The sequence below is a fragment of the Gadus macrocephalus genome, chromosome 15 (assembly GCF_031168955.1).
Source record: "Gadus macrocephalus chromosome 15, ASM3116895v1".
NCBI classification, from domain to species: Eukaryota; Metazoa; Chordata; class Actinopteri; order Gadiformes; family Gadidae; genus Gadus; species Gadus macrocephalus.
Window position 1 is genome coordinate 21,716,412 of NC_082396.1, and position 24,072 is coordinate 21,740,483.

General features: G+C 45.1%; 1 protein-coding gene across 1 annotated transcript; it reads right to left on the minus strand.

Annotated features, from left to right (window-relative positions):
• Positions 1 to 18,716: 18,716 nt before the first annotated feature.
• On the minus strand, positions 18,717 to 20,838 carry LOC132473587 (uncharacterized). The gene is made up of 4 exons (XM_060073793.1): positions 20,632 to 20,838; positions 19,759 to 20,007; positions 19,027 to 19,625; positions 18,717 to 18,874 (listed from the first exon to the last, which is right to left on the minus strand). The coding sequence occupies exons 1-4, from the start codon at positions 20,836 to 20,838 to the stop codon at positions 18,763 to 18,765; spliced, it is 1,167 nt and encodes a 388-aa protein (XP_059929776.1). The 3' UTR covers positions 18,717 to 18,762.
• Positions 20,839 to 24,072: the final 3,234 nt, after the last annotated feature.

A 24,072-nucleotide genomic window follows, 5' to 3' on the forward strand; every position in this document is an offset into this window, starting at 1 on the left:
CAGTGCCAAAGGAGTGGCAAACCGGGGTGGTGGTTCCCCTGTTCAAAAAGGGGGACCAGAGAGTGTGTGCCAATTACCGGGGTATCACACTTCTCAGCCTCCCTGGTAAAGTCTACTCCAAGGTGCTGGAAAGGAGGGTTCGGCCGATCGTCGAACCTCAGATTGAAGAGGAACAATGCGGTTTTCGCCCCGGACGTGGAACTACGGACCAGCTCTTCACTCTCGCAAGGATCCTGGAGGGGGCCTGGGAGTATGCCCATCCGGTCTACATGTGTTTTGTGGATCTGGAGAAGGCGTATGACCGGGTCCCCCGGGAGAAACTGTGGGAGGTGCTGCGGGAGTATGGGGTAAGGGGGTCTATCCTCAGGGCCATCCAATCTTTGTACTCCCAAAGCGAGAGCTGTGTTCGTGTTCTCGGCAGCCAGTCAGTTTTGTTCTCAGTGGGTGCTGGTCTCCGCCAGGGCTGCGCCTTGTCACCAATCCTGTTTGTGATATACATGGACAGGATATCGAGGCGTAGTCGTGGTGGGGAGGGGTTGCAGTTCGGTGGTCTGAGGATCTCGTCACTGCTTTTTGCGGATGATGTGGTCCTCATTGGATCATCGGCCTGTGACCTTCAGCACTCACTGGATCGGCTGGCGGCCGAGTGTGAATCGGCTGGGATGAGGATCAGCACCGCTAAATCTGAGGCCATGACTCTTAGCAGGAAACCGGTGGATTGCTTACTCCGGGTAGGAAATGAGTCCTTAGCCCAAGTGAAGGAGTTCAAGTACCTCGGGGTCTTGTTCGCGAGTGAGGGTACTATGGAGCGTGAGATTGGCCGGAGAATCGGAGCAGCGGGGGCGGTATTGCGTTCGCTTTACCGCACCGTTGTAACGAAAAGAGAGCTGAGCCGCAAGGCAAAGCTCTCGATCTACCGGTCGATCTTCGTTCCTATCCTCACCTATGGTCATGAGGGCTGGGTGATGACCGAAAGGACGAGATCGCGGGTACAAGCGGCCGAGATGAGTTTTCTCAGAAGGGTGGCTGGCGTCTCCCTTAGGGATAGGGTGAGAAGCTCAGCCATCCGTGAGGAACTCGGATTAGAGCCGCTGCTCCTTTACTTAGAAAGGAGTCAGCTGAGGTGGTTCGGGCATCTGGTAAGGATGCCCACTGGGCGCCTTCCTTGGGAGGTGTTTCAGGCATGTCCAGTGGGGAGGAGACCTCGGGGAAGACCCAGGACTAGGTTGAGAGATTATATCTCAACACTGGCCTGGGAACGCCTCGGGATCCCCCCGTCAGAGCTGGTCAATGTGGCCCGGGAAAGGGAAGTCTGGGGCCCCCTGCTTGAGCTGCTCCCCCCGCGACCGACCCCGGATAAGTGGATGACGATGAGGAGGATGAGGGTATTAGTGAATATTAATTGAATTGAGTAAATACTTTTACTATTCTATTAAATAATTCAATATTTTCCAGGAACAAATATTTGCCGCTTAAGGGATGTTTGATATACACTTTTATTTCACATTTGAAATGGCATAGTTATATTTAAAATATCTACATAACATCTGGGGCCGTATTCACAAAGCATTTTATCTTACCGCTAGGAGTGCTCCTAACTCGCGCTAAAACATTTTACGTAGGAGTTTTTTCTTAAAAGTTTGTAGCGGGTTAGACTAAGTTGAATGTTGGGGTGCCAGTCAGAGTCAAGTCTGACAAAGTAAAATAAAACATAACCCGAAAATAGCTTAGTTAACCCACACAAATTAATAACTAGGCAGATCAAGGAGCAACAATAAATCACAAAGACAATCCAGCAATGCGATTTTCACAATATAATTGCATAATAATTATCCACAGTACAGTACAAACAAGAAGAAAATAAATGCAGCGTGCGTACGCATCAGTCGTTTAATCCCATTTTTAATTAAAAGTCCGTTTCGGGTTTTACCGCGAACTCCAATAGAAAAGTCTGTTTCGGGTATTACCGCGAAAAATAAGGAAATAAATCACAATAACCAGCGTCTCTCGACCCGGTGTAGCAACAACCCACCCAAAACAAAAATACACACCGGGTACTCACGGTACCGAAGTTGATAGCATTAGTCAGAGTCAGAGTCAGTCAGTTGTGAGGTTCAGTTGCCCATGAAGCAACGTCCGGTTGGGGAATGACGACATTCACATGCAGGCAATCGCCGACGTGCCGACGAAACTCCCAGGAAAAGGTTGCAAAGCTGATTATAACGCAGACTTCAAACAAGACGCTTAACGCCGTGGTCCCACTTCTTCTACACGGACTCTCCTTTTACGGTGACTTGCACTCGCTACCCCCTTTTCCTGCTTGGAGGACAGACTTTTTAAACTGCGCGGAATCGGTGGGCAGTTGATTTCCATTGGAGTAGGAGATGAATGGGGGTGGATGACGGAGGAAGCCTTGAATGGAGGTGTGTTTTACTGGAAAGGGGTGTAGCAATGTGTGATTCTGACAACGCGGCCGCTACACTCCTCCCCCCTTAGCAGAAGCCGACCAAAGGTAAGGCGCAGTAGTTGTCTACTAAGTGTGCGTTTTACACAGAATCACCTCCTAGTTTATTTTGTACTAGAACCGGAGGTGTCTGCGAACCCAAGGAAGTCCTCTTCATCCGACTCCTCATTGAAGATTTCAAGAAGGTGTTTTTTCTCCTGCTCCTGTAGGTCCTGAGCAGTCGGGTAGCAAGGTTTGAGACGGGAAATGTGTACAACTTTTAAGTCTTTGCCTGAATTTTCTAAAACAACTTTATAGTTCACCGGCCCAACTTGTTCCACTACCCGATATGGACCTTGCCATTTTGGGGCTAACTTGGCGGCAAATGATTTTTCAGCCTTGGAGAGAGGATGGGCTCTCAACCAGACTCTGTCCTGTTCCTGAAACTCAAGGTCACGTCGGTGTTTGTCATAGTTTCTTTTCTGCCGTTGACGAGCAGAGTCCAGATTTTTTTCAACAAAGGAACAGAGATCTTTGAGCTGTGTGATTTTGGTGTATGGAGGGGTGTCAGGAGCAGTTTCCTGAGGTTGCAACATTGCATCAAGAGGTCCTCTGAGGGAGCGACCAAGATTAAGCTCTGCAGGAGAAACGCCTGTTGACTCCTGGACTGCAGAGTTAATCGCGAACCGGAACTCCGACAGGTTCTTGTCCCAATGTTTATGATTGTCACCAACATAGGATGCTATCATGGATTTTAGGGTACGGTTCACCCTCTCTGTAAGGTTAGTTTGCGGATGGTATGCAGATGTTAACTTGTGTCCCACATTCCAGGTCCTGCATACAGTTTGAAAAACTGATGAAACAAACTGTGTTCCCTGGTCCGACAGGATGTAGTCAGGAATGCCCCACCTGGTCAAGATGTCTTTGACCATGACCCGAGAGATGGTTTCAGCAGTGGCATTTCGGATGGGGAACAATTCAACCCATCGTGAGAAATAAGCTACAAACACAAGGAGATAGACATTTTGGTTGGAGCTTTTGGGAAAGGGGCCCATCAAATCCACTCCCAGCATCTCCCAGGGGCGGTGAGTTTGGGTTTGTTGGAGTTTTCCTGCAAGTTTTTTGTTTTCTGGTTTGTAAAGTTGACATGTGTAACAGTTTTTTACATGTTCTCTGACATCCCAGCTCATCTTTGGCCAGTAGACAAGATGTTGTAGTCTTCGGTAGGTTTTGTGCCTGCCAAGATGTCCAGAGAGGGGATCTTGGTGGTAGTAGTCTAGTAAGTGTGAGCGGAAGCTAGGAGGTATGTAGAGTTGGTAGATGGTTTTGTATGGGAGGGTGACGAGACGGTAGAGGAGATCATCCAGAATGATGTAGGAAGGGTTTGAATTAATGACTTGTCCGGTTTCTACTACTTTTTGATATAGAACCTGACATTCTGGATCTTCCTGTTGGGTCTTCCACAGGGCCTCAATTGAGATAGGAAGCTCTTTTGATGGTTTTGGAGGGGAAGATGCGATGGTAGCACACACCGGTGCGGTTGTATGGATGGATTCTGTAGGAGCCCGGGAGAGGGCATCCGGTACAGTGTTGTACTTTCCCTTTCGGTATTCAACAGTGAAGGAGAATTCTTGGAGCCGGAGTGCCCACCTGATGAGTCTGGTGCTGGGTTTGGTGGTTTTGAACACCCATAGTAGAGAGGCATGATCTGTAACTACTGTGAATAGTCTACCTTCCAGGTAAGTTCTCCACTTCTCCACTGCCCACACCACTGCCAAACATTCTAGCTCAGTGGCAGCATAGTTTTTCTCGGCAGGGTTTAGACTGCGGCTGGCAAAGGCGAGGACTTCCTCGGTTCCTTGGTGGGATTTCTGGACAAGCACAGCCCCAAGTCCAATCTCACTGGCGTCGGTGTATACCACAAAGGGTGCATCGAAGCTTGGGTGGCCCAGGACAGGTGGTTTAACCAGGTGCTTTTTTAGGGTAATAAACGATGTTTGGCATGCAGGTGACCAGCAGTATTTTGCTCCTTTTTTCTTTAGGGCATTGAGTGGTTCAGCAATCTGGGAAAAGTTGGGGACGAATCTGTGATACCACCCAGCCATGCCCAGGAACCTTTGTAGGGCTTTCAAGTTGGTGGGTGCAGGGTAGTGCTGCACAGCCTCAATCTTGTCTGGGTCAACATGGACTCCTGTAGCAGAGACAAGATGGCCCAGGAATTTCAAAGAGGTTCTGAACAGTTTACCTTTCTTCATATTCACAGAGAGGCCTGCGTTTCTGAGTTTGTCCAGGACAGCTTGGACATCATAAGAATGCTGTTCCCAGGACGAAGAGAAGATGATAATGTCATCCAAGTAGACAAAGCAGATGATTCCCTTCAGCTCTCCCAGGGCTCTCTCCATGAGCCTCTGGAAGGTGGCAGGGGCATTCTTAAGTCCAAATGGCATGACTTTAAATTGGAACAGTCCATGAGGGCATATAAAGGCTGTGATTTCCCTCACCTCTGGATCCATATCCACTTGCCAGTAGCCACTATTTAGGTCTAGTGAAGAGAAAACAACAGCACCCGAGAGGCTATCCAATATCTCTTGGATTGTGGGAATGGGATAAGCATCAGTGACTGTGTTAACATTCACTTTTCGGTAATCAACACAAAACCGTGGTTTCCCGTCTTTTTTGGGAATCAGGACTACACTGCCCTACAAAGGCAAAGTGCAGTAACTACGCCAACATTGAAACTGAGAAAAATGCCTTCAAAGTTTTCATACTGGCCGGCCAAACCTGTTGCAGGTACAATAGTGGTGATACTTTCAATTAACACCTTCATAGGAAGGAAAATTGTATATAAAAAGAAAAGACAGACGATATGACCTTTGACCCCAAAATTGTAGATACTGCACTCTGCCTTTGTATTACCTCGAACAACTAGAGTACTATTACAAAGGCAAAGTGCAGTATCTACGATTGAAATGTGTTCTGAAAGTAACTTTTTTGTATTATGCATTTTTATTTTATTTTATTGGCTTTTGCTTCGTTTATGAAGGTTTTTAATAGGGTGAGAGTATCGCACACATCGCAGCCCTAAACAATTGAAGAGTTTGGTTCTAACACGCTATATCCACAATTGTAATGAATTTTCATGAATCTTTTTTTTATATAAAAAAGTTCTAGGTTATATCAGTGAACCTGCAGTTGGAATAGTGTTCTGTGATGTATCTTTACTTTAACAAAACAACAAAAATGCTATTTTGTTGACATCACTGGGGTTACACAATATATAGCGTTTTGAAATCAAACCCTTCAATTGCGTTTTTTGGTCATCAACATTGTCATTATCTTCCCAAATATACTTAACATTTTACACACAATCAATAGTATTTTGGTTTGTGGATTTTCATTTTAATTGGAAAATGTATTCATTAAATTCCAAAACTGCACTTGGAAATATACAAATTAAATCAGTCAAAAAGGCAGAACAACAAGCATTTAGAAAGAAAATGAGGCAGCCTCAGTGCTTTCAGGGGCTGAGAAGGGTGTGTGTGTGTGTGTGTGTGTGTGTGTGTGTGTGTGTGTGTGTGTGTGTGTGTGTGTGTGTGTGTGTGTGTGTGTGTGTGTGTGTGTGTGTGTGTGTAGGGGCTACTGCATGGTGGCAGCCAGTGGGAAGCTTAGATAAGTGATTCAGTGGAACTCTTGAATACATGTGCATACATGTGTGTATTAAAGTAAGTGTACATTAGTTTGAACTATAATAATATCCATAAGAACTACAGATAAGGATAACAGATAACAGAAACCAAACAGTAACAACATACAACATGTGAGCGTGCCAGAGAGAGAGAGAGAGAGAAAACGTGTAGTGTGTGGGTGTGTTTTGTGTGTGCGTGTGCGTGCACATTTATTTTCGCTCCTTTTCACTTTCACTTTTCACTCCTCCTCAGCCAAATTCTCCCAAAAGTGACGGCGGTGTGGGGGCATCATTGGGCAGATTTTAGCGATGATGTCCATCTTCTTCTCCCTCTCTACCCCCTTGTCTCCAGGTCTCAACTGCCCAGGGTACTCCAAGGTCACCTGTCAATCAAGATTTTCATATAATTGCATGTTGTACAATGTTTAAAGTTCTTCATGCGATATATCTTATGCTGTCTTACCTTCTTCATGAGAAAGTCACATTCTGTGTACTCTACTTCATCATGAGCCATTTTGATGAACATGCTCCTGGAACCCCTTCTCAGCTGGATGATGGCCATTCCAGACAGATTTGGCACCTTTTTGAGTTTGGTCACTGAGTGGCCGCTGCTCCAGGCAAGGAAGTTTGTGCACTGGTGGTCCACTACGTTCACCCTGCCAGAATTGGACGATGCAATTACTCCCTTGAAGTCTTCAAAGTCCAAGACGACACCTCCAGGTTGCTTCCTCATTGCCTTTTCCACTCCATGGTGGAAGCTATCCACACTCATGAAAGTGTGTCCTGGTTCGAAATACTTCAGGGTAATTGTTTGGATGTTATTGGCGGCGTGATTTACAACTTTAACCAAAGTGGTCAAAAGGGTCCAGTTCTTATTCTGTGATGTGCAGTTGTCCACCCAGTAACTTACAAAGCGCACATCCCTCTCCTGATGAAGGGAGGTGACAAACGCAGATGCCACCTCTGCTGCTGATCTGCCAGCAATCCCCTCATGCCATACCACAGACAGCGTCTTCTTCTTTGAAGGTTTGAATTTGCCAACACTTGCAAAGGTCTCGTGGAAAGCAGTGATTCTACGAGTGAAGACTGCTGTCTTCACTCCAGGCATTCGGGGCAGCATGATGACTTTTTGTAAGTCCACACTACGGATGACCTCATCCACCTGCTCCTTCTCTGCATCCAATTGATAATGAGTTCTTGCACTCACTGCTCTCTTCTTATGGTCCTCCCACTTTAGACAATTGTGGCATTTAGGGGCATCAGCCTGGTGATCTTGCTTTAGGTGGACCTCGTGCCGCAGGCAGTGTTCACACTCTTCCTCCCCTAGCTTTGTGAAGCTGATGTTTAGCTCCTTTACGGCCTTCCTGTAGGTTTCATAGGAGCCTTTTGTGAACTTCTGCCTGTAATCCTGAAACATGGACTTGATGGTGATGTCACTTGGCAGATACCTCCTGTTCGGGGCATGCTCTCGCCTATAATGGCTGATGGATGGATGGAATGACTCAATGTGATTAAACATTGGAGTCAAGTCGATCTTGTTAGCTGGAGTATGCCTTCCCCTTCTTTCTGGCGGTGGGGTTAGACCTGAGGAGTCAGCACCACCAAAAACCGTCGTTATTAGTCATTTTTCGAGTGGTACCCTAGGGTGGATAAAAACATTGCTTTGCACACCTCATGTCGCTGGCCCTGGTCATCCTTAAGGTGGTATTTGTATGACCGCTTGCGCTTGCTTGGGCCCCCTGTGGTGAGTCGCTTTGTCTTTTCTTTTGACATCATATGGAACATAAAGCTTTTCCTATCTGCATAGGGCATCTTCCAATATGCACCAAATATTGCACTCCTCTGGCCCTCTGTTATTTTGGATGTGCACTTCTTTCTGCAAATTAGGCCACAAGGCTTCCTAAGCTGTGGGGTCTTTTGTTTGTCAGCCGAGGATGGCTCTTGACGGTTAATGCTGGTGCTAACTTCATCGCTACCATCCTCATCCTCATCACCTTCATTTTCTGGCACATACGTTACATCCCCTTCATCCACATCCTCCTCCTCCTCCTCCTCCTCCTCCTCATAACAACCATCTCCCTTCACCATGCACTGTTCTTCCCTGTGAGCTGTAAAATAATTCACTTCTGAACCCTGGGTCGAATGGCCCTCAACTTCTGCCTCCATTGAGGCAAACAAGCCTTTAAGGTACTCTTCCCTCAGTGTCTCATCCTCACTGTTTGGTTGAAATTGGGCTCTCTCATGACATACTGCAAAATCATAAAAGAAGAATGTGATTATCATAACTTTCCTTGTATTCTAAGTATTAGTTTTTTCCTCATAATTAGTATGCACATTTTATTCATCCTGTATATCTTATATGTAGATTCCTAGAAATAGTTCTCATGCGTTTGCATGAGAAAAAGTTGTGTTGTTCATTAGACCGTGTGCCCTGGGTCACGGCCAGTGAGACCCGCCCCTCTGGTCAGTCAGTGCGTTTACATGACGCTCAAGAAAGTAGAATTATTGGAAAACGTTGACTATCTATCCGCACCGAAAAAAAATACTTGGCAATAATATTCCAAACTAGATCTAACGTCAAAATGAGTGACGAAGAAGTCGACTGATCTCGATGGTGGGTTTGCGACTTTCTGCTTGAACTTCATTGGCTATCCTTTAGACAACGCGATAATTTACCTAAACCATGTGATGTAGCGTGTGGAATGAGAAGTAAACAGCGACGTGATCGTAATTGGACTATGACAGCGTTTCCAGAGTGGAAAGATGCTACAGGCTTCAAGGGAGCAGGTAGGCTAAAATGGTTTAATAGATTTAGGTCAGTTCTTGATATTTATCCATCGTCCTTACCATTGTCTGGATACTTGCGTTTCAAAGCAAGTTCCACCATGAGTTTTCCTCTGGATTGTGCCATGATCAGTTTTAGGATAGCGTATAGCTTGTTTGCTTGTTGGTGGTGTGTGAGAGCGGGAATGCCGTGCGTACAGTAGATTCGGATGGGGCGTGCGCTACTTAGGCAGACCGCAGTATCTACTGTGTCAATACCGGGTGAACAAAGGCAGAACGCAGTAACTTCACTTACTGCGTTTAGCCTTGGTATTGGGTTGGATTTTGTAGTTACTGCAAATTTTACATAGGGATTTCTCTAAAACGGGACACAGTTGGACCAAGAGTTTTTGTCTCAAGACAAAGAAGGTGACATAAAACCCATTTTCAGTCTGAACTCAATTTTGACAAAATACGTAGTTACTGCACTTTGCCTTTGTAGGGCAGCACAGGCGAGGCCCATGCAGAACAAGAAGGTTCAATGACGTCATCTTGTAGCATGTCCTCGATGAGTTCCTTCATCACCTTTTGTTAAGGAGGGGAGACTCGATAGGGTTTCTGTCGAATTGGTACAGGATTGGTGAGAAAGATTTGATGCTTCAATATCTCAGTACGTCCTACTTTGGTTGTACACACATCAACATTGTTACATAACAGATTATGTAACTGAGGTTTTACGTGCTCCTCCAGGTGAGACTCCTGAACTGCCCTCAGCATCAAGTCTGAGTCCTCCAAAGGGGCCTGTGTAGGGAACAGTGCAGTGGCCGATGGAGCTACCACAGAAAAGAAGGCAATAGAGTTGCCATTCTCCCCCTCCCCAGAAAGAGAGGACTCTGCACAAAAGTAGAATTTATTTTCCGCATTATCCCGGAACCAGTACATCCCGCCTGCAACATCAAGCTGCATACCAGTAAAAAACACGAAGTCCAAACCAATCAGGGCAGGAAAAGCCAGTGTCCTGGAGTCTAGGACCACCACAGTAATCAACCAGGTCTTATCATGTAGGCTCATTTCAAGCTCGGCCCACCCAAGGGGTTTCCTGGGTTGCCCATCAGCAAGGTAAAGAGGATCACCGGTCCATGGGGTAAGTTTATCATTTGCAGCTTTGACATTGTTCCAGATGTGTTCATTTAGCAGAGTATATGTGGAACCGGTATCAACAACAGCTTTTCCTGTCCAGTTCCTTATAGTCAAGGCCACTTTCAGTTGTCGTGGGATGGCAGTATCAGTGCTTCCCCCGGGGATGCTGAACTTTTTCAGGCCCTGTACAAAGAGATGTGAGGTGATACATAACGGTGATTGAGCTGAATGGGTCACAGCGTTCACTGAAGAATGGTTCTGGGGATTTGAAGAGCCAAAAGGCTGTGGGTAGGTTTGATTAGAGGAGTGTTTTTGCTGGTTGGGTCGCTGAGAATGATGTGGCTGAGGGTGTTGTTGCTGCGGATGGGATTGTTGCGGGTGGGAGTGCTGTGGGTAGGGTTGTTGCGGGTGAGACTGCTGAGAATGATGCGGCTGAGGGTGTTGTTGCTGCGGATGGGATTGTTGAGGGCGGCGGTGCTGTGAGTGGGATTGTTGCGGGTAGGATTGTCCAGGGGAATTAGATTTCTTGAACTGATTATAATTTGGGCATGAATATGGAGCATGGCTGCCTTTACACCTCCAGCAGTAAACCACATGGCAAATGTCTTCTTTCTGCGGTGGTGGGTCATTAGGAGTAACCATCTCCACTTTCTCTTTCTGCTTCACAATTCTTTTTGTCCGTTGTTCATAGTTAATTTGACTCGCCCTGTCCTTTTCCAGTTGTTGTCCGAGCCTCACCAGTTCATCCACTGTAGTTACTCTGCCTCGGAGCTGGCTTGCCATATGGGGATTGATGTTTCTGAAAATCAGCTTTAAGACCGCGTCTTCCTGAATTTCAGGCTTCCACCTCTGACACAAGGAGCGATATCTGAAAGCAAAATCTCTAATGCTTTCACCTTCGCCTTGAACTCTTGTCCTCACTCTCTCTGCCAGCTCATCTTCATAATCTTCTGACAGAAAGGCAGCACGGAATTTTTGTTGAAAGTCTGACCAGGGGCCTCATGTACTAAGGTTGCGTACGCACAAAAACGTGGCGTACGTCCTTTTCCACGCTCACGTTCAGATGTACAAAACGTGAAATGACCGTAAAAATGTGCGGTCCCCACGCCAGCTCCAGAGCTGTCGTACGCACGTTTCTACAGCTATTGTTCCTTTGGCGACACTTAGAGGTGACGCTGGGAAACTGGGAAAAAAGGTGAAAACAATGACTCATCAGAGTGATTTGCACATCAGAGACACACTAATGAACAATTAACACACCTTGCAATTATATGGGTGGCTATAAAAGCATGCGCAATGGATAAAGAAAATTGTTTTAAAAATGGCTGCGTTAGCGTTGTTAGAGGACATCGCAAATGGTCAAATCCGAAGGGCGCTGGAGACGCCGGGGCCGACGGAGCAAACCGTGCCCTCTCCTTGCTTTTCTATTCAAAAATAAAAAATTTAAGTTAATAAACACGAGTCAAATTCTTTAATATCCTGGCATCTTTACGCACGACTTATGTGTATTGCAAGCAGCCAATTGTATGACCAGTATAATTACAGCATTTATGACTTCAGCATATTTACCTTGGGGATGATCGGTGTCCCCTTGATGGGCTCCCACCACTCCGGTGAGAGCTGTGTCACCGATCAAAGCGGCCACTCTCAAATCGAAGGGGGAGAGTTCCCCCACTCCCGTCCCCCCACCTGTTGCGGTCACGCTTCGGCGTTGGGCAGAAACCCTCCGCTTCACCTCCACCTTGAGGTCTGACCACTTTTTTTTAATTTCAGAGTGTGTGCGCTGCTGAGACCCCACTGCATTGACGGCCTCGCAAACACGCTCCCACTCACTTCTCTTTTGTTTTGCATTTATCCCTGTTGACAGGGTTCCAAATAGCATATGCTTGCGCATTTCTACCTCGTGGAGCAAAATCTCGAGCTCAGACTCCGGTGATCGGATTAAGAGGTGAATCTCAGGTCTAGAGGCCTATTTAAATGAAATTGCATATTTAAATGAGGGCGTGGACAGGGAGGAGTTTGGCACCTCGGCATGTGCGCTCAATTCCACGTTGATCGAGATGTACAAAAGAAACGTGCTTGGATCCATGCGTTCGCACACTTTGATACATCTGAATTTATTTGTGCGTAAGAGTTTCTGGGTTTTGGCGTACGCCAAGTTTCAGTATGAAATCCACGCAAGTCTTAGTACATAAGGCCCCTGGAGTCTAGGACCACCACAGTAATCAACCAGGTCTTATCATGTAGGCTCATTTCAAGCTCGGCCCACCCAAGGGGTTTCCTGGGTTGCCCATCAGCAAGGTAAAGAGGATCACCGGTCCATGGGGTAAGTTTATCATTTGCAGCTTTGACATTGTTCCAGATGTGTTCATTTAGCAGAGTATATGTGGAACCGGTATCAACAACAGCTTTTCCTGTCCAGTTCCTTATAGTCAAGGCCACTTTCAGTTGTCGTGGGATGGCAGTATCAGTGCTTCCCCCGGGGATGCTGAATTTTTCAGGCCCTGTACAAAGAGATGTGAGGTGATACATAACGGTGATTGAGCTGAATGGGTCACAGCGTTCACTGAAGAATGGTTCTGGGGATTTGAAGAGCCAAAAGGCTGTGGGTAGATTTGATTAGAGGAGTGTTTTTGCTGGTTGGGTCGCTGAGAATGATGTGGCTGAGGGTGTTGTTGCTGCGGATGGGATTGTTGCGGGTGGGAGTGCTGTGGGTAGGGTTGTTGCGGGTGAGACTGCTGAGAATGATGCGGCTGAGGGTGTTGTTGCTGCGGATGGGATTGTTGAGGGCGGGAGTGCTGTGAGTGGGATTGTTGCGGGTAGGATTGTCCAGGGGAATTAGATTTCTTGAACTGATTATAATTTGGGCATGAATATGGAGCATGGCTGCCTTTACACCTCCAGCAGTAAACCACATGGCAAATGTTTTCTTTCTGCGGTGGTGGGTCATTAGGAGTAACCATCTCCACTTTCTCTTTCTGCTTCACAATTTTTTTTGTCCGTTGTTCATAGTTAATTTGACTTGCCCTGTCCTTTTCCAGTTGTTGTCCAAGCCTCACCAGTTCATCCACTGTAGTTACTCTGCCTCGGAGCTGGCTTGCCATATGGGGATTGATGTTTCTGAAAATCAGCTTTAAGACCGCGTCTTCCTGAATTTCAGGCTTCCACCTCTGACACAAGGAGCGATATCTGAAAGCAAAATCTCTAATGCTTTCACCTTTGCCTTGAACTCTTGTCCTCACTCTCTCTGCCAGCTCATCTTCATAATCTTCTGACAGAAAGGCAGCACGGAATTTTTGTTGAAAGTCTGACCAGGTATGTGTTTAAACGTACCACATCCCACCAGTCTCTCGCTGTCCCATGTAGAACATTTCTCAAGGTTGCCATCAATTCCTCATCCATCAACGGATTTAAAGCAAGAAAATCACTAAATTTTTCCAAGTACAAAAGGGGATCTGGTTCATCCTCCATCTTTCCAAATGATGGGAACAGCAGTTTTACAGGACATTTTCCTGTTAACCGTGCCCTGGGCTCACACAGAACAGGAAAATCCTCTGGAGTCAGAAGCACGCCTGCCGTATCAGTCAGAACAGTAGATTGGAGGCGCTGCCTCTGAGCTTCCTCCAACCGAACATCTTTCGGTGCTGCTGAAACAGGGAGTGGTGCAAGGGCAGATACATTCAATGTCTGTTTCATTGTACCCAATTCCTGGGATACGTTGTCCATATTTTGGGGCAACTTCCACACATCCTCCTGCAGGTGATGAACTGATTGTGCGACTGGGGTCATGAACTCTTTGATGTCCTTTAAAATCTCTGTATGATGGTGTGTTAAGCGCCAGTTAAGGTTTGCTGCAAACTCTCTCCTCAGAAATTATGACTGTTTGTCCAGAGTTTCATGCAAATGAAACTCAAGGTCCTCCAAGGTCTCAAGGTCCTCCTTGTGTTGTTTTTGTGCTTCCCTTAGAGTCTCAAATTCTTTCTCCAAAGTTGCCTTCATTGTTATATGAGTGTCGACTGGTTCCTCCATTAAAGGCACCCAGTGCAACTTTCGAGGCTTAAAAATAAACATTCAATTTCTAGTCTTTTTTACACGTAGTAAGTTTCAATAACTCCATACCATTACATACCGACATTCAAGCAACAAAGATGAGACGTCGTTGTGTGGTGAGAACTGATAGAAAATCGATAACAACAACAATGCCGCCATTTTCTTTATTTTTTGTAACCTACAATAAATAAAGCAGGCTTCCAGTCAATGGAAAAATGGCTTCTCCCCACCGGCGATTGTTGTTGTTTACGATTTTCTATCAGTTCTCACCACACAACGACGTCTCATCTTTGCTCCTTGAATGTCGATATGTAATGGTATGGAGTTATTGAAACTTACTACGTGTAAAAAAGACTAGAAATTGAATGTTTATTTTTCCTTGAATGTTTACATAAAGTTGCACTGGGTGCCTTTAATTCAGTCGTCCATGAAGATGAACAACCATCTTGATCTCCAACTTCATTTTGAGCTGCCACTGCCAGAGGAATGAGAGGTTGAGACAAATCCGGGTTCAATGTAACACAAAAATCCATATCCAATAAGGAATATGTGGTTTTCGCTGCAGATGGCTGAGTTTCTCCGCAGTCTTGCTTTGCCGAGGCCATTTCAACAGGTGTTGGGGAAAATAAATCCATTCCTGAAAAGGGTTAATATGAAGATTTCTTTTTCTTTTTTAATCCCGGGTTTTAGTGAATCCAGATGTCTGGGGTGCCATTTTGTAGCGGGTTAGACTAAGTTGAATGTTGGGGTGCCAGTCAGAGTCAAGTCTGACAAAGTAAAATAAAACATAACCGAAAATAGCTTAGTTAACCCACACAAATTAATAACTAGGCAGATCAAGGAGCAACAATAAATCACAAAGACAATCCAGCAATGCGATTTTACAATATACACAATATAATTTTACAATATACACAATGCGATTTCACAATATAATTGCATAATAATTATCCACAGTACAGTACAAACAAGAAGAAAATAAATGCAGCGTGCGTACGCATCAGTCGTTTAATCCCATTTTTAATCCATTTGGGGAAAAGTCCGTTTCGGGTTTTACCGCGAACTCCAATAGAAAAGTCTGTTTCGGGTATTACCGCGAAAAATAAGGAAATAAATCACAATAACCAGCGTCTCTCGACCCGGTGTAGCAACAACCCACCCAAAACAAAAGTACACACCGGGTACTCACGGTACCGAAGTTGATAGCATTAGTCAGAGTCAGAGTCAGTCAGTTGTGAGGTTCAGGCAGGGGCGGACTGGCCATCGGGAATACCGGGGGGTGGGCCGATGGCCCAAAATACTATTATGTACCGGCCCACGCCCATCATCGCATCAGCCCTACAATGGTTATCACAGCGGCACAAGCGTCACATCACAGCGGCACATTTTCTCCAAGAGCTATACATTTCTAATCACAATCGCACTGACTGACTTTTATACTGCTACTCGCAATCGGTCTTCACACTCATGGTGACTATTTTTCAATTTTTTTTTAAGTGTCTTCTAATATGTGTTTTACAGACTTCGGAAGTCCAAAGTAAGAAAAGATCTCCACCTTATTAATAAACACCTCTAAATTGGTTCTTACACAGCCGAAGTGTTCTCAGCTGTGCGGATTGAGGTAGAGAATTTGGATTTGCATACATACACGCAACGCGGCACCCAGTTCTACGCATGCGCTCAACCCATGAGGAGAAAGGGATTGTTAGCGGCGAATGTCTCCAGCTTGAGACCCGCTGAGGGACCACCGCCGGAGGCGGAGGTGCCTAAGCGCTGCCCGGCAACGATCCCTTTCTCCTCCTTGTCGTGGTTCAGTCTACTTCACATTGATGAGGACGTTGAAGAACCAGGAACGTCGGAGAACCCAACGCGGTCGTTTGAGATTCATAATATCGGCTCACACATCTTTTGGCCGTTATAATATTATATGATATAGATATCTATGTAGGCTATATGATAATATTTTGATATAGAGCTCCAGGACTCCCGTGTGTTCTAGAATATTTACAGAACACGGCTAAAGGCTGTGTGAGCCTCGCCATTGCGATACATCCACTGTAAACGGAGCGAATGGTACCGTGGCTGCAAGCTGCTCAGGGCCACACCCCCACCCTCCTCCTTGACCCGCCTCGGTCCTCCTCATTTGCATTATAGCTACAGCCACCAAAACAGCGCATTTGGGGGAAGCTCAATGTGCGACTGGCTCGGAGTGGCTGTAACTCTACACCACGGCTGAATTTCGGGAACGTCGTTATGTAACTTACTGTTTTGTTATGCACCTTCAGCACCCCTACACACACAAACAATCACACACCCAGCATGCAACACTACTGATACCACTGATGTTCACACCCCATCGTATGTTCTGTTCTGTTCATTTCTAATATATTGTTCATGCTAATTCTACCCTCTGATTCCAGTTTCTTTATTGTGTGGTCTTTCTCTGCTGACATTCATTCCTTAAGGCTTTGTAGTTATACTTGTATAACCATCTGATATTAGCCAAGAGTTAAGCATATTCATCTAGCAAACTATACCTACCTTGGAGTGTTACAATAGCCAATAATCATTTTATTCCATGTGTCCATCCAGGCAAATTGGTGGATCCAAATGTTATTAAAAAACAAACATACATATATGATGTAATTTCTTTGTAATCATCCAAAATAATGTTAAGTGTATGGGTATTTTTCCCAGAAGGCCACTGACTGTTCGATACGCGCGATCCATTGAGTGGGCAACGCGGCGTGTACTTAGTGGGCCGCGCGCGTGTATTGAGTGGGCCGGTCTGACAGAAACTCCCGGGCCACTTTTTTCCCCCAGTCCGCCCCTGGGTTCAGGTGCCCATGAAGCAACGTCCGGTTGGGGAATGACGACATTCACATGCAGGCAATCGCCGACGTGCCGACGAAACTCCCAGGACAAGGTTGCAAAGCTGATTATAACGCGGACTTCAAACAAGACGCTTAACGCCGTGGTCCCACTTCTTCTACACGGACTCTCCTTTTACGGTGACTTGCACTCGCTACCCCCTTTTCCTGCTTGGAGGACGGACTTTTTAAACTGCGCGGAATCGGTGGGCAGTTGATTTCCATTGGAGTAGGAGATGAATGGGGGTGGATGACGGAGGAAGCCTTGAATGGAGGTGTGTTTTACTGGAAAGGGGTGTAGCAATGTGTTATTCTGACAACGCGGCCGCTACAAGTTATTCACAAAGCCGCTGAGACCTACTCTTACTAAGGATAAATCACAAAGAGTGAACTAAGGCCGAATCTCGATTCTTCCCCTTGCCCCTTTTGCTTTGTCTTTGTCTTTGTCTTAACCCTAGCACTTGCAAGTGTAAGGGCCAAGGGCTGAGATCTTTCCCCTATGAAATGAGACGCCACTCGGTTTCGGGTACGTCATCATTCATCGTCGCCAGCTGGCTGCCCCGTCACCAGAGCGCCGAAACACCAATAAAAGCCAGAGAAGAAGAGCGATATATATATATATATCTTAGATGCTGCCGCCATCGTTGAAGAGTTGAGGGTGTGTGTAGCATAGTGGTGAAACGGATCAGTGTGTCCACGGTTCGGTTCAGATAACCGTTTTGGGCCTCGGTTTCGGATACGGTTCGGATCATGTCCGTGATAGTAAAAAGGCAGACTTTTTTTTGACGGAGGGTTTGGGGGAGAAACACAAAAATGAATGAGACCCACAGGCTATTTGCAATGTGTTAATTGACTGCAATCAGACAACTTGCAAGGCTTTTTTATGCAATAAATGTTCCCCTAAATGCATTTGAAAACATGGTGCACTGAGTGTAACATGTAAGGGATAACGGCCGACGAGGCTTAGAACTCTGGCGACGAGCGCAACGAAGTTTAAAGCCCAGTTTGTTTTGAACGCTGACAGGCTGAAGGGAGGGGCGGGAAAAGTCTCATTGGCTCGGGCAGCACTGGAGAGAATGCATTCCGCTGGGTCCTAAACACCCTTTTGTATCGGACGTAGGCTACAGTAGGCAAAATACGCTACATAAGGCAATGCCTTCATGAAACCGAAATCCGCGGATCTCCAGAATGCTCCGAACTGTGGTAAACGAACCGAACGGATTCGGATACAATTCGAATCCGCTGCAGCAGGCCTAGCATCTAGCTGGCAAGCTACCATATAAGCCAATGGAGTGGTGGTATACGCGCTAATTGTATCCTAAAACTACCGTTTGAAAGCTTCAGTTAAGACCTACAATACTATGCATCGTTCGTGTAGCACATTTCAGATCAAACCGAGTCATTATAAACATATAAAAAGTTGTGTAGATAGCTGTAAAATATTCCTCGCATCAAGCAGCCATGTTTTTTTTAAAATTCCCGGTTTCGCTATGTGCTCTGGGATAGCCCTTGGAGGAGCAAGTGAGCTCTCAAATCATCTTAAAAATAAGGGGTACATAGCACTCAATCTTATCCCTTAATCTTGATCAAATTGGGTATTGAGACACCACTAGCTCTCACATGAACGCGCAACTTCAAGGGTAAGGGGGAAGATAAGGGGTAAGGGGAAGTATTGAGATTGGGCCTTGATCACCTGGGGAAAGCAAATCCATTTGAAAAAGTCAGTTAACTTATGGTGTACTAGCATTTGGAGATTTCTTTGTTATATAAGTTAACTAAAGGAGAATAAAATACTGAATGTTACCTCACTCTCAAGTTCCTGACCCGGAGTTGTCCAACAGATGTCCCAATAAAACAGCTTGTATGGTCCGATTCTGGACAGCAGAACATGAACATTTTTGCCGTCCCAAGCCTCTGTAACATCTTACATGAAGAAAAGAAAATGTTATAATTATCAAATCGATTCAATATCTTCTCTCCTGAACAGCAGTTTTGTTTGAGTTACCTGAACTTTTAAGGTTGAACATTTACATAAAAGTTTAGAATATCAGAGTGAGCTTCATAGCGTTACGTACATTTCTCTGAAGTGGAGGTGGCAGCAGGTGGAGTGGAGGTGGCAGCAGGTGGAGTGGAGGTGGCAGCAGGTGGAGTGGAGGTGGCAGCAGGTGGAGTGGAGGTGGCAGCAGGTGGAGTGGAGGTGGCAGCAGGTGGAGTGGAGGTGGCAGCAGGTGGAGTGGAGGTGGCAGGTGGAGTGGAGGTGGCAGGTGGAGTGGAGGTGGCAGCAGGTGGAGTGGAGGTGGCAGCAGGTGGAGTGGAGGTGGCAGCAGGTGGAGTGGAGGTGGCAGGTGGAGTGGAGGTGGCAGCAGGTGGAGTGGAGGTGGCAGCAGGTGGAGTGGAGGTGGCAGGTGGAGTGGAGGTGGCAGGTGGAGTGGAGCTGGCAGCAGGTGGAGTGGAGGTGGCAGCAGGTGGAGTGGAGGTGGCAGGTGGAGTGGAGGTGGCAGCAGGTGGAGTGGAGGTGGCAGCAGGTGGAGGTGGCAGGTGGAGTGGAGGTGGCAGCAGGTGGAGTGGAGGTGGCAGGTGGAGTGGAGGTGGCAGGTGGAGTGGAGGTGGCAGCAGGTGGAGGTGGCAGGTGGAGTGGAGGTGGCAGCAGGTGGAGTGGAGGTAATGGAAGAGACTGGGGGAATTTTCAACCTCTGAGGAATTCTTGGGGTTGGGGTAGTGTGCAGCTTCAGGTGATCAGTGTTGACCTTGTGGATAGATTTTCCTGAACTATCCACAAGGTCAACACTTTTCTCTTCAATGTTCACCACTGTGAACGGCCCAAGAAACTCCGGATCCAGCTTTCCCCCTTTCCGCTGCAGGCTACGGATGTTCTTCCTCCACACCATGTCCCCCACCTTAAAGCTCGCTCTCTTTTTCAGGGATTGCAGTCTCCCTCTGGTTCTCTCCTGAACCTTCTCCACATTTTGCTGGACAATGCTGACAATTTTGTCCTGTCGCTCGATGTCCATTGCCACCTCCTCTTCATTAAACTGCTCCTCAAAGGACCCATCGACCTGTAAAAAACAAAATTGCTTATTTAATTTGATTACAGTTCATAACTATGTAACGTCATTCACTAATTGTTCAAAATTGTTTTTTGAAGAACAAGAGAATATATATAAACATTCCAACTAACCTTATAGTTTTCCTGCACCTGAGATGGATACCTTGCTTCCCTCTCAAACATCAGGTTAAATGGAGAGAAGCGGGTTGTGAGCTGCTTTTTGGTGTGCAAACCAAACATCACAGCGTCCAGGTATCTATCCCATGTGTTGGGTTTTTCTCTTGTGAGCTTCCCCAGAGCTCTAGATAGTTGAAAAAAGTTTAATGTTACCCTTTTATTTGAGTATGTTAAATGCTGTTTCTTCGATTTTTAACAAGGTAATTTTGTCAATTGATGTAGTTGTAAAATGCATCTCTTAACCTCTGTATAGTGCCATTTAATCTCTCCACCAACCCATTCGTCTGGGGGTGGTATGGGGCACAGAGACTCCTCCTTATCCCCAAAATTTGGCACACTTTGGTGTTGATCTCTATGAATGGTGCAGAGAACAAATTAACCCCACTGTAACATTGAATAAATAAAACAGTCATTTGAAAGTTCAAATATTTGCTAAAATATTGATAAAAATACATACTTGGTTGACAAATTCTCTGCCTTGGTCAGTAAGTATTCTCTGTGGCACCTCAAATTGGTAGACAAATTTGAGAATGCACTGTGTGACCTCGGCTGCAGATTTGGATTTGATGGCATAGGCCTGTGACCATCGAGTGAAGTAGTCCACCATCACACAGATGTACTGATTTCCCTGATCAGTCATTACAAGTTTGCCAACCAGGTCCATGCCTATAAGTTCAAAAGGAACTTTGGTCTGTTTGAAAACAAAGAGAGAAAGACAGAGAAAGAGGTAATTGCTATGTTATTCACACATGAAATATGTTGAAAATATGATTAATGTTCCTCCCATCGTCATAGGAAAATGCATGGGTTAAGTTACCTTTATTGGTATATACTCTGTGCCAAGCTTGAGGTCATGTCGACTTTGCTGACACACAGTGCATTGTGATACCTATGGAAGACATTTTCATGTGATTTGCCGTTTTTTTTGTGCTGAATAAAGTAGAAAATTATTAAATATGAAAGCAAAAACAAACCCAATTCTCAATGTCGGTGGACATGCCAGGCCAGTAGAACCTCTGTGAGATCACGCTCCTGGTACGAACTTGGCCGCAGTGTGCACCAATGTCACTACAGTGAAATTCTTTAAATAAGGCGTCGGCCTCAGCTGCCCCAAGACCACTTTCACCTTTTCCTCCTTGTCCGAGCCCCTACGTCTGACATAAAACAATTCGCCGTCTAGAAGATAGGATGGCAATTATTGAGTAGGCTACCCTTTAAGCTTAGTTTAATTCGGCCTACAGCCTCACATGAATTGCAAAGCATAACTGCATAATTTATTTATAAATAATTTATTGCAATAATATTTAAAATATCTAGTTTTGGCCTACCATCGATCAAAAAGTTTGAGGCTCGTCGTCGAAATGTCCAGCGCTTTTTCTTGTCCATTTCATTGGGAAACTCTTCATTGATGAGAAACTCCCTCAATTCATCAAACATTCGTTTCTCCATAATATAGCCAATATATATATAATATATACACAATATAGGCTACAATATATTGAAACTGCTGCTCATAAAGTGTTGAAACTTGCCTTGAAACTGCTGCTAATAAAGTGTACGTTGTGGTGGTTAACTTTCTGATAACGGTTGTCAATCTGTTTATATGTCACGGAATTCAAATTGGATCCAATCAGACACATCCAACGTCATATTTGTTTACATGATGAAGCAGGTAGGTTAAGCGACCCATCGTGGATTGCGACCTGCTGCTTGTGGACTCTGTGATTATCGCAGACATGAATAATTGTGTGCACATACAGATATGAGGACGACAAATGACCTGAAAACATTTGGTTGGGGTTTGACTCATTTTCCCCGCATTTACAGTGTGGTCGCAGATTTCGACGGTCTGCTAGCATGAATTGTGACCCATCGGGGATTGCGACCTGCTGCTTGTGGACTCTGTGATGATCGCAGACATGAATAATTGTGTGCACATACAGATATGAGGACGACAAATGACCTGAAAACATTTGGTTGGGGTTTGACTAATTTTCCCCGCATTTACAGTGTGGTCGCAGATTTCGACGGTCTGCTGTCATGAATTGTGACCCATCGGGGATTGCGACCTGCTGCTTGTGGACTCTGTGATGATCGCAGACATGAATAATTGTGTGCACATACAGATATGAGGGCGACAAAAGACCTGAAAACATTTGGTTGGGGTTTGACTCATTTTCCCCGCATTTACAGTGTGGTCGCAGATTTCGACGGTCTGCTGTCATGAATTGTGACCCATCAGGGATTGCGACCTGCTGCTTGTGGACTCTGTGATGATCGCAGACATGAATAATTGTGTGCACATAGGCCTACAGATATGAGGACGACAAATGACCTGAAAACATTTGGTTGGGGTTTGACAAATTTTCCCCGCATTTACAGTGTGGTCGCAGATTTCGACGGTCTGCTGTCATGAATTGTGACCCATCGGGGATTGCGACCTGCTGCTTGTGGACTCTGTGATGATCGCAGACATCAATAATTGTGTCCAAATACAGATATGAGGACGACAAATGACCTGAAAACATTTGGTTGGGGTTTGCCTCATTTTTCCTGCATTTATTATTATTATTTATTTATTTGATTAGGACAGTGCACATTAATCAATATGTCAGCCAGAGCATCAATATAAATATGCCGGAGTTAGCTTAATTGCTAATTTTCATCCGTTGTCCTAAGGCAAGTCAAGAACATAAAAACAACATACCAGTATACAAAATAGATTAAAAAAACACTTTTACACACAAAAGTGTGTACAGTGTGGGCGCAGAATTCGACGGTGCGCTAGATTGATTGTGGCATTGTTGATTGCGACCTACGTTGATTGTGGACTCTGTGATGATCGCAGACATGAATAATTGTGGCATTAGTTCATAAACGGCAGTAAAAAATAATAATAACGGTGGGCATACAAATAAAAACGGTGGGCATTATAACAAAAACATAAATAAATAATTGCACACCGTATTAAATGTGCTTAATAAATCTCTGATTCTTGAGAGTCGGGACAAAACATGTCCTACATAGAAAAGTCTACTTTATATCAAAAATGAAGAAATTCATCATGATTGACATACTTCCAAATTTAAATCTAAAGGAATTGTATATACCTATGTGATTTTTAGAATATATTTTTTTATCTTTTTGGGGAAGATTTGTTTAAATGTATGGTCTGTGGTTAGAAGGTCAATGTTATTGCACTTGTCCTCAGCAAGAGGTCAAAATGTTGACCATCCCAAAAAACTTTTAAAAAAGCTCTACAATTGTGAAAACATATATATCAAATAAAAAAGAAGGGGTATAAATATTTCTGTCAACTCCGTCAGATTTTCTCATAAGCCACAATAAATCAGGAAATAGCATGGTCAGCTATATCCCTGAGAACCCCTTTTCATCTCCCTGCCTGTGGTGAATGCAACACTACCACACATGCTCTGGTACGTTTTAAATTTTTTGATATTTTAGACAATCAATGTCAATATTCCTTTGGTCACAGCTGGACCATGTCAATACCATCTTTCTGTTAAGATACTTTTTTTAAACCATAGAGGATTGAATTTAAGCATTTTAGTGTGGTTATTGGGACACTTAGCAACTGAGGAAAAACTAGCTAGCTGCCGTGTACAATACACGTTTTGGCGGGAAAATACATGCCCTTACGTCAACTCCGTCAGAAATCAAATCCGTCTGGTTTTATGTCTGACGGAGTTGACCTATAAGCTGACAGAGTTGACAAATCCCCCAAAACCTCTTAATGTGCTAATATAATATCATTTTTGAATATAGTAAAGGGTTAAAATGTTATTTCAGGGTTTTATTTACACATAAATGTACATACATAGCATAGCATGCATTACATTATTTAACCATACGCATCTGACTTGTAGAGAATGGGCAG